Genomic DNA, 12,093 nt, shown 5'->3' with positions numbered 1-12,093 from the left:
CCTATCTATCTTTCTATCTCCTTCTTGAGATTGTGATATCTATGTCATAATGCCAAAACACTAAAAGTTGTTTATGGCAGTGTGACATGTCACCTTATTTTCACAATTTTCTATTGGGTCATTACAAGCAGTTCATTTTCATTGTAACTACAGTTTAGTAGTTGTGGTGTGCTGTGTGGCACAGATAAAAATAAGTAAACACTGGAGATATGCTTTGCCATGTGTAAATTGAATGTAGCAAAATTATATTCTGATATGATCCGAATAGATGCAAATATATATCCGTATAGATGTATATGAACTGAACATTAAAGGAGGTCTTTTGAGAAAGCCAACTGGTCATTTTGGGCTGTATGTAACATGTTTTGCATATGGATGACATGGGCCACTTTAAAAAGGTCCAAGGGCTGGATCCAACCCATGGGTCTTCGGTTTGACATCCCTGACCCTGTGATAGGTTTCTTCATACTTCATAGTATATCATAGTATATCTGAAATATAATACTTAAATATATATATTTATGTATATATGTGTGTGTGTGTATATATATATAATATATATATATATATATCTGTGTGTGTGTATATATAATGTATGTGTGTGTGTTTAAGGCTTTTAGTACAATTCAGTATAAATGAGTTAGGACATAGTTCTTCATCTTATTTAAATCAGGTCAGGTACCCCCTTCTCTTCCTGTTGTTTCCCTGGTTTCTGATTACTTAAAGCAGAATTTATGTAGTTTCATTTTTAAGTTAATATTCTGCGGTGCTGGGTAGTACTTGGCAATAAAAAGGCCATTCAGATAGAAAAGCTGTGATACTTTATGTACCTAATGAGAAGATTCAAAGGAATCACAGAGCTCAGCAATATGAACTTACTGACTTAGTAGAACTTCGTGAACACTGACTTAGTAGTGGCCTTTGACACCTTTTCCATTTTGATACTTACAGTAATATCCACATGACTATTTCTGGGAAGTTTTTTGGCAGCAGTTGATAGACGATAGTAAAATGTGTTTGTTTGGCACCTAGATATTTCTGAGCTTGTCACTAAACAGACAGTTGGAGCCACAAGGAGCTCATTTGCACACTGACTTAAATGACATGTCTGTTATGTGACTGAGTGCTGCACCAAGGTATACTTATTTATAAAAAAAAAAAAAAAAAAAAACAAAGTCATACAACCGAGTCTAGGGCTAGGAGATGATTTGGCTTTTTTTTTTCTCTAAACAACCTCTTTTGGCATTTGTGTATATTCTTGCATGATGTTTGCTTAAAACAAAGACTTCAGTGGATAAATTGTTCATATTGATTTAATTGGACATTCCTAACATTGTGAAACTTATTCCTTTGTAGAACATTTCCCATTCACAGTCTGGAGGAGGCGCAATCCCTTGGTCCTTCCGGGCATCCCGGCTGGGTTCCACCCCCAGCCGCCTGTGACACTATGTATATCTTAAATAGCATAAAGTAAAAAGATTTCTTATAATTTAGAAAGTTACTTCAGCCAATTTCTGATTTATTGTCTGTCTGAAATTTTGCTGAAATTATTTTGTTTAATATATTATTCATGTGCTATATATTTTTAATTATTATGCAGTTAATACAGGAATGTGGTGGCACATACATCAGTGTAGCTGTGTCAAAATAGCAAAGTGGTGTAGTTGATTTCTGGCTAATGTTACTCAGTGTGACTTTTACACATTCCTCCTGGTGTACATATGCATGGGGTTTTCTCCAGGTACTTAGGTTAAATTGGCCCTGTGTTACAGTGTGCTCTGTAGTGGACTGCAAAGAGATCCTGTGCTTTTGTACTTGAAACTTCAGTGATAGGGTCCAGCACAAATGCAACCCTTAATGGACAAAACAGGTTAAGAAAATTCAATGGCGTTTGTTTAGGGCTGTGACAGCATCCGTCTGCAAAGGACAAAAACTTAAAGGTTATTTTCATTCTGAAAAGTGAATAAGGTTAAAGACACAAGGTGTGCAACTTTAAAAGAAAGAACAGGTAATGTATATAGGAGGAGAATGATTAAACAAATCTAAAACAGATGAAAAGGTAAAACTAGGTTAGAAAAAGCTGCCATTAGAAAAAATGAAGGTAGAGATTAAAAAGATAGATAGATACTTTATTAATCCCAATGGCAAATTCACATTCTCCAGCAGCAGCATAATGATACAATAAATAATATTAAATTAAAGAATGATAATAATGCAGGTGAAAAACAGACAATAACTTTGTATAATGTTAAATGTTAACGTTTACCCCAAAACACGCCCCCACCCACCCCCCACCCCCCCGGGTGGAATTGAAGAATCGCAAAGTTAGTTGGCCATTGAGACCTGGAGAAATCTGTGATCCTTGGATGAGAATGACCTTAGTATCTTCTGCCTGTTTGTTGTTTTGAGAATGAGCTTAGTGTCTTCTACCTGTTTGTTTTGGAGAAAATACTTATTTCTTGTAGATGTATAATGCCTCACTGTGACTGTAACTGCCAAGTCAGAAGCTTTTATTTCTTCTTAATTTTCTTTCTTTTCAGTCATTCTGGTGTATATTTGAGAGAGATTTTTTGTTGGTTATAATATAATAATATTTATGTAACTGATATTGATCTTCTTTAAAAAGCCAAATTTACCCTGGAGACAAATTAAGTTTTACCTATCTATCTATGCATTATGTTTCCAGTACATTGGTTGTCAGCTCTTACATACACAAAAGCCTGCTTCTACGTCTTAAGGCAAAGTCAAATATGTTTGAGTCACTGTTAAGCTACATTAATGGTGATCATGAGAGTATACCGTAGAGAGCATGGCCTCCATCTTGCTAAAATTATATAAATGAAGTCTTCCACTGAATTAGGCACATCCATCCAACTCACCTCGATTGTCTAAAATAACATCAGGTTGAGAATAATATCAAGTCAAGGAAGACCCAAATGTAAAGGTAATGCTTATAATTGCACTATTCTCTGTAGGAATAGAGGTGTTTTTTTTGGGGGGTGGGGGCTAGACAGTAATGTGAAGAGAAAGCAAGTTGCATTAGTGCTTGATTTGCAGGGTAATTGGTAAAGTAACAAACAACTGAGCCACTGTACATTTTTATGAAATTAATTTTATAAAATCTTATCTTTTTTCATATGTTGGGTATAAGATGTTATTTTTAAATGGTAAAGGTTATGATTTCATTTGAGTTGATTTTAGTCTGTTCAGCATCAAAGAATAAAATTTCAATAATTTTCTACTAATTTTCTACTGTAGTAGATTTTAAGGGTTTCAGTTTTTTCCACTAATTGAAAGAATAATCTGATTTTAGGCTACTGCTTATGTTGTACATTTTAACTTGTGTGGATTTAAAATGATGTTTCTTTTAAACTGCATCCATTATCAAACCAGGTTAATCCAGTTAATGACCTAACTGGCTGACATGCATCCTTGTAACATCTGGCACAAAGCAGGGACTAGTTCTGGATAATGCACCAGATATAGTACAACTTACTAAAGTGTGTTTTTTTTTTCCAGGAATGAACTAATTGCAGAGTTAGACCAAGACGAAAAAGACCAACAGAATACTTCACGTTTGGTACAAGAACACAAAAAACTTTTGGAAGAGAATAAAAGTCTTTCTACATATTTCCAGCAATGTAAAAAACAGCTTGATCTCATCAGAGCTCAACAACAGAAGAGACAAGGAACATCGTGATGTTTAGAAGAAAAGCTTGAACACCAGACATCATTCTACAGATTCACAGACTGTTTAGTTTGAAAAAAAATCACTTTTTTGTTTTTGTGACTTATTTTAAGAAATAGAATTTGATGCATTTTTGAGAATTCTATAAATCTATATCATTTTTCACTTTGAGTAAAGTGTTCTCACAATCCAGAAGGTTTTGTTTATTTGTTTTTGATTCTTTTTCCAGTTTAGTTCTGGATGGCAAAGATCTTTAGGGACACCAACAGCCTAATGTGTGATAAGCATGCTACATATCTATAACAGTATAAACACCTGGAAAATGGGCTTTTGTCTTCATCTTGGTGTGTTTCTTGCACATCATGGCTAGCCAGTTATGATTAAAAACAGAATTAACTAATGCCTTACAAAAAAAGAAAAAAAACTTACTTCTGCTTTCTTCCATTTGTGTTGACTTCTAGTAATGAAAATCACAGTTGCCATCGCATAATGTGTGTGTGTATATGTGTGTGTGTATATATATATATATATATATATATATATATATATATATACAGTATATATAAAATATATACACACATACATACATACATACATAGTTTCACGCACACACACATATATACATACATACATACACACACAAAGATTTAAAGTGAAATGTTTACCTATATAACATCCAGATGCTGCTTTAAGTGGGGACTTCCCCACAAAGTTAATATCCCTTCTTCCATACCTATGTAACGTGCTGCTTCTGCAGAGCTGTCAGACTCGGTGGTTATTATTTCCAGTGTCTTCAAGGTTGTCTGCCTAATTGTATTTCAGCAATAATATGTTTATTTGATCAGTCTTAATTACAACAGCTTTACCATCATACTTACTCCCTAAACAACAGATTTTATCAAACTTTTTTTTTAAAAAGGCCATCTGTTGCAAAAAACAAAAAGACTGTGTGAATGTGAAAATGATTAAATAAGAATGGTAATGCAACAGCAAGTGGCCCTCAAAAAATTGGAATTTGGCCCAGTTGTCCGTGACTAAATCGCATTGATTGTCAAAGAATATGTTTTACTACTACCAATGCGGAGTCTAACAGTTCTGACAGTGTATACCAATTTAAGATTGTACTTGTTTGCAAAATATTGAATTCACCATAGATGCTGCTAAAACGTAAATAGTTGTTGGTTGCATGGTTAAGTACCAAAACAAAAAGTTACTCTGAACGGCAGTTGATTCAGATGTTTCAGCTGCATCCCCAATGATAAAAGTAAATGTAGATTTGAAATGAGTGCTAAATTGTCAATATGCCTGCCAAAATATGCCTCAGTTTGAGAATAAAGGCTTGGCCCATTTTTTCCATTCTATTCTTTGAACCAAATAGTGTTTTTTTCACATTTAAATTAAATTTCTATGTTTTAGTCTTCCATTACTTCTGGTAGGTTCAGCTTACAAGACTACTTTTTGTTTTTGTTTAGTTATAAATTATAAACTTTATAAGAGCTTTAGTGAAGTATAGTTAGTAGTCCAGAAAATGCTTTATTATGTTTATAGATTACCTAGAGAGGAAATCTAAAACATTGACATATTGTTAGTACTTGTTCATGTTTTTGAATTGCCATGCAAACAGAAACAATTGAAGAAAACCGTGAATATATAACAGAAATTCTGAACTATCTTGTATTACATAGGCAAAAATTGATTCTAGCTGTCATTTTTGAATAGCTTCAACAATAAAGGAGAAGAGGATAAAAACTTTATGGTATTGATGTAAATATTATTAAACGCATGCCTCTCTAAGCAAACAAATGTAATTTCTTGTCATGAGTTATACCTCCAGCATTTTTTTTAGAGTGCATCCTTTTTAAAAATAATTTAAAGTAAAGGCCCATTTAGCTGAGCCTTTATCTTGTTTGCAGTTCTTTTAGAGAAGAGACTCAGTTCAAAATTAATGTCTAATAAAATTTTTTTAGGTTTGTGCATTTGTTGTTTTTAACATATTAACTAAAGAGCCACATAACAAAACACGTTTCTCTTTTGCCACAATGTATTTTGCAAATTGTTTTATTATTTATAGCTTCAGTAGGAATTTCAATAATATATACTCTGCATTTTTAAAGATGACTTTCCAACAGTATTTTAAAAAAGTATTAATTTTTAAATATTTTTTGAAAAGGAGGTGATTTCTAGAGCCATCCTCATCATAGCACACTTTATTTTTGTTTCTTTATTATCAGCGTCCCTGTCAACCAGAAGATCAGATGAATGAAAAGAACTGTAACCTATCTGTAAACCAGACAGTAGTGTTGGTCTTTGCACAATTTTGCTAACTAGGCCTTGTTCCCTTCCAATGAGCATTCTTTTTTTTTTACAGCATTTGACCTGGTATTTATTCATACTGCAGCTGTGTAAAGCTTAAATTAAAGTATCTACACGACTGTATAATTGGTAAGTTGGAATATACTGTGCAGAATGGTATGTGGCAGGTTGGTTTAAATTTGCACTGAAATATTGTGAATATTTTCAAACTGTATTGCATAGCCCTAGACAATGGTTTTCTTTTATCAGTCTGTTGTTGGTTAAATTTTACCTTTGCATGCATCTGAGAGAGTCAGGAAGTGTTTTATGTTTTCTCAAAAATATTAGTTTGTATTGCATGTGAGGTAATGGGATTGTCTTGTTTCTTCAAGGCACGAAGCTTATCATAAAAAAGATTTTACTGTAAATTTAAATTTAAGTGCTGAAATGATTGATTTTTTTAAAATATTTGTAGCCATTTGTTTAGGGGTTGTTTTCTTGTTGCCGTGCAGTCTTATTTGTGATGTATACAGTAATCCCTCCTCCATCGCGGGGGTTGCGTTCCAGAGCCACCCGCGAAATAAGAAAATCCGCGAAGTAGAAACCATATGTTTATATGGTTATTTTTATATTGTCATGCTTGGGTCACAGATTTGCGCAGAAACACAGGAGGTTGTAGAGAGACAGGAACGTTATTCAAACACAGCAAACAAACATTTGTCTCTTTTTCAAAAGTTTAAACTGTGCTCCATGACAAGACAGAGATGACAGTTCTGTCTCACAATTAAAAGAATGCAAACATATCTTCCTCTTCAAAGGAGTGTGCGTCAGGAGCAGAGACTGTCATAAAGACAGAGAAAGCAAACAAATCAATAGGGCTGTTAAGCTTTTAAGTATGCGAAGCACACCGGCACAAAGCTGTTGAAGGCGGCAGCTCACACCCCCTCCGTCAGGAGCAGGGAGAGATAGAGAGAGGCAGAGAAAAACAAACATGCAAAAATCAATACGTGCCCTTCGAGCTTTTAAGTATGCGAAGCACCGTGCAGCATGTAGTTTCAGGAAGCAGCTACTCAAAAGATAGCAACGTGAAGATAATCTTTCAGCATTTTTAGACGAGCGTCCGTATCGTCTAGGTGTGCGAACAGCCCCCCTGCTCACACCCCCTACGTCAGGATCAGAGAAAGTCAGCGCAAGACAGAGAGAAAAGTAAGCAATCTAGCTTCTCAGCCATCTGCCAATAGCGTCCCTTGTATGAAATCAACTGGGCAAACCAACTGAGGAAGCATGTACCAGAAATTAAAAGACCCATTGTCCGCAGAAATCCGCGAACCAGCAAAAAATCCACGATATATATTTAAATATGCTTACATATAAAATCCGCGATGGAGTGAAGCCGCGAATGGCGAAGCGCAATACAGCGAGGGATCACTGTACATCACATAGGAATATATTAACAAAGAATTCAGGAAGCCCAGTTTAAGCTGTTTAACTTGTTTTAACTTTTTTTTTAAGGAACTGCGTCTTTTTAACTTTTCAGATTAAATCTATTAAAGAAGATTGCTTTCATCCAGCCAGGGCAGTGAAAATTTGCCTGGCAAATGTATTGATCGATCTTCCAATTAAACAGATCTATTTTAATAATGTACTATGGTAAACTACAGTAATTTTACCCTTTGACATTTCTTTCAAAGTTCCAAATGCATTTTAAAGAATTTGTATGTTATTTGTATTTTGAAAATCAGTAAGGCTTTGGCCATTATGAAATTATGATAAAGGAACGAAAACATTTGAATGTTTGTCCTACGTAATATTTTGACTGTAAATTTTGTCTTTCTATATGCAGTATGGCTAATATATTTCACCCACTAATTTTAGTATCAAAGAGTACCAAAACCAATCCGAGCAGCATTAGGCACAAGGCCAGATCATTGCAAGGCACAATCACTCATAGACAGTTCCTTTTGAATTATCACTTACCCTAACATGGTCTTCTTTAGGAAATGAAAGTAAAAGCAATGCAAATGTGGGGAAGGCATACAAACTACACACTGGCTATAACTGTATCCAGATTGTAATGCAGGATTCTAAAGATAGTTCATAGTAGCACTAACCACTCAGCCAATGTGCCACCTTAGGTTTATAATAAAACTAATATAATACATAGAGTGTAAATTCCAGTTTAATATATGCCAAATTTTTAATTTGAGTTACAGGAAAGTCAAATATGGTGGCTTATAGGTTATATTACATGAGTTATCTTCATGTTACATAGCACAGAGTATATTCAACATTTATAAAGCATTTTGGAAAACACAAAGCAATATATTGTGTTTCCAATGCAAGCCTATTTTAACATAGTGATTATACTCAACATTTTCTTACATTAGACTGATGTTTGAATGCCTTATTCTGAATTACCTCAAAAATGCTTCAAAACACTTCCTGCACCCATTTTATTTTGCATACAGAGCCAGTCGGTCTGTGGATGATGCAGTGAATTTAGATCTGAGCTTTAAGGCACATAAGTGCAGATCTTGTTTGTGGACTTTAGCTCTGCTTTCAGTAAATTCAATCCCAGAGTTCCTGAATATCAAACTGACCCAGTTCAACCTGCCAATTTCAATCTTCCATTTGATCACAGACTTTATTACAGACAGGAAACAGTATGTGCGATTGGACACACACATCTGACCCATTAACCCTTAGTAAAGGTGCTCCTCAGGTATATGTCATTTCCCCACTTCTCTTTTAACTTTATACAAATGACTGTGCCTCTGGCAATTTGTCTGCCAAATGTCTTATATTTGCAGATGACATAACACCAATATTCCTCATTTCAAACAATGACAAGTCCGTATACAGACAAGAGATGGTAAAATGTGACTTTGTGGTGTAGCCATAATAATTTGTACCTAATATACAAAAAACTGGAGATGATCATAGATTTCAGGAATCCGTCACTTGCTCACCTATCACTTGCTATAAATGTCTCAGCCATTGGGATGACAGAATCGTTTTAAGTTTCTGGACACTGTGCTGTCACAAAACCTTAAGTGGAACAATAACATCACATGCATTATTAAGAAAGCCCATCAGAGAGTCTTCCTTTTCCGTCAGCTGAGAGAATTCAGTCACCCTCAAGTAATATTGGTACATAGGCATCATTGAGTCAATTCTGGCCTTTATCTATACCTGTCTGGTTTGGCGCTGCCTCTGTTCAGGCTAAGACCAGTCTGCAAAACATCATCAAAGTCTATGAAAGGATCATAGGCTGTAACTTATCACACAGTGAAGTACAATATGAGTCCAGGATAAGGAAGACGGCCACAAAGATCATTGCTGATCCGACTCACCCAGGGCATCACCATTTCACAAAAATTCCCTCTGGCAAACATTTTTGTGCAGTGAAAGCTAAAACAACACTTCACCTAAACAGTTTTTTTCCCCCAAGTGCTGTTATTCTTATTAATCAGTTCTGAGCTTTTGCTCATTATCTATGTATACCTACATAATAGACTGTCCAGATATTTTAGTCCTGCTATCTATTTTTTATATTGCCCTTGAATGCTACATCATATTTTATCATTTATCATTTAGCTTATATTTATCTTCTGTATTCTGTGTTGTCCTCATATTTTTCACCAATACTATCAAGACAGATTCCTAGTACACATTAGTGTACCTGACCAATAAAGTGAATTCTGATTCTTTGTTTCTTTTGTGTGTATAATTGCTCGTATTCAATTGATTTAAAAAACATTTTACCCATTTAATGATTTTCATATTTACATATTAACTAAATCAAGTTAATATTTGCTTCATGAAAAACATTGTTTAGTGGTTGATTTTTTTTTCTTTCTTTTTACCTTGCAGTCTTACGTGTGATGTGTACATCACACGGGTATTTATTTAGACTAAGTGATTGGATGGGAATGCTATGAACGGTAATCAGTTCGTGCAGATGTACAATGTGCAGGAGCAGCTGATTACCTGCTGGTGAGTGGCACATACTTAAAATGATTCTGTAACATCTTTTGATCATTTATGCCATGTAAGGAGATTATTAGCTGGAACTGAAACAAAACATTAAGAGATAATATGAGCTGTTCTTAAGTATCTATAAGAAGCTAACTTTGCCCTTTGGGACAAATAAAATATGTATCTGTCTACCATTTCTATAATTAAGGCAGTCTCATAACAAGATTTTAGCATTTAGAAATTGCTATGGAATTTATTCTCCGTAACAAACCCACTCCCTTAATTATAAGGCTTTGGGGACCAAATTTATTTTATCTGCATTTGTCACAAGCTGAGTACCAACCCTTGATGGGAGACAAGTCTGTCACAGTATACACACAATGTGCAGATTTACAAATGTCAATTAACCTAGTAGCCGTTTTCAAAGTTGGACTAACTATAGAAGTGCCCCACAAGCACAGGGAAAAATGCACTACAGCCAGTGACTGATCTGATTATCAAATCCAAGACCTTTGAAGTTTGAAACAACTGTATTGAGTCACCATGCAAGATGACATTGCCCATAAATGAGGAAAAAGACTCTAAATAACCTTATTTCTCCTAGGATGCACTTTTAATGTTGCATCACATTTTATGCATACTATTGTAACATTATTTTCAACCATCTTCCTTTGTGAAACATCAACACATTATTTCAAATTGTTCTGAATGTTAAAGTTTTCATGTGCAACACATATCAAAACTGCTGAACCCATTATTGGACAGGACATGACATTTTTACTTCTTTCTTCGCAAAATATCTTTTAAGGCATTTCTGCTCACAGTCTTCAGTACACCAAACTCTTTGTTCACACTATTCTGTAAGAGCCTGGGACATGTAAGCAGATGTTTTCTAGCAGTTTTACAAGTATTGATACACTATTCTTGATGAGCCTTCCTTTGGTCTAGGTGTAAATCTGATGATGCATTTATTGACTTGTTTTTATTGCTTGAGACATTAGAGGCTTTGGCTCCCTTGTCACACATCTCCATGAGCAAGCACCTTAAAATACTTCTGTTTTTAAGAAAAGTGTCTTTTTCATATTTTTTAATCTTAACAATATTAAGAATTAATAAATTCTGTTTGCACTTTACAGAAATGTAATGGTGTTTCATCAGTTAGGTTCTCACCATAGGTTGTAGCTTTGAATTGCACTGGAAACACAGATGGATGAGTGGTTTACAATCTGCTCATTAGCATAGTGTAATCATTTCACTTGGCCTGCACATGAAATTTTGCTTTAAAGTCCAGTCCGCCTCATTTTAACAAATACACTCTTTTTATTGCAGGCATTTGAGAAGTTAGAGCTTATTCTAATAATAAATTTAAAAGGCAGAGACCAACATTGGCATGGGTGCCAGTCCATTCCTAGGTACACACAGTGGGCCAATTTGCAGTCACCAGTTAAACTAACAAGAGAATCTTTTGGATGCTATTGGAAACAAGCAAATTCTCAAACAAATATTTAGTGCATGTACAAAATCTGCAACAACAAGAGAATCTACAACATTAACAGCATGTGAGTATTATGATATGGCAAAATTAAAAATCTAAAGAGAGGGGATTTTGTTTAATTTTGGTTAGTTCATGCTAACAAAGTTAATGTGGATTATATATTAAATGCTATGCACATTTGACCAGTCATGCTTCATAATGCCTTCTGCGTGACAGTGGCATGCCAGTATGCAGTCTATGATTTATTTTAGTACCATCTTCCGCATTCTTTTCTCATCTACTGTTTCAAAAACATTCTTCTGCAGTGCCAAATGCATGAGCTCTTTAGTCAAGCTCAATGTTACTAAAATATGTGTGAAGAAACAGATGCGCTTGAGTTAAGACATTTTGAACTCAAATTCAAAAGCCTTCTTGACAGTTCCTAAATGGATAAAAATGTAGTTTGGATTTTTACACCAATGTATACATTGTCCTCTTCCCCCTGTATTACATATGCTGGTGTGTTGTGCGCTCTATATAAAAATTGACAATAATCATTAGGAACTTGTGAGCCTTCAATCATTAAAACCTCTCTTTTTTTTTTTCTTTTTTTTTTTTTGGATTGTATTGATTTTAATAACAAATAACATTTCATACAAAT

At 34.6% G+C, this 12,093-nt stretch overlaps 1 protein-coding gene across 5 annotated transcripts in view; it reads left to right on the top strand.

Annotated features, from left to right (window-relative positions):
* Positions 1 to 5,049, top strand: part of map3k7 (mitogen-activated protein kinase kinase kinase 7) — a 147,882-nt gene extending 142,833 nt beyond the window's left edge. For all 5 annotated transcript variants that reach the window (XM_051925451.1, XM_051925450.1, XM_051925452.1 and 2 more), the window contains one exon: positions 3,520 to 5,049. In XM_051925451.1, coding sequence (XP_051781411.1) covers positions 3,520 to 3,700 — 181 coding nt within the window. In that variant the 3' untranslated portion in view covers positions 3,701 to 5,049. The remainder of the gene's footprint in view (positions 1 to 3,519) is intronic.
* Positions 5,050 to 12,093: the final 7,044 nt, after the last annotated feature.

Source organism: Erpetoichthys calabaricus, chromosome 3, assembly GCF_900747795.2.
Source record: "Erpetoichthys calabaricus chromosome 3, fErpCal1.3, whole genome shotgun sequence".
NCBI lineage: Eukaryota > Metazoa > Chordata > Cladistia > Polypteriformes > Polypteridae > Erpetoichthys > Erpetoichthys calabaricus.
Note: the sequence above shows the minus strand (reverse complement) of the source record. Positions and strands in the feature narration are given on the sequence as shown.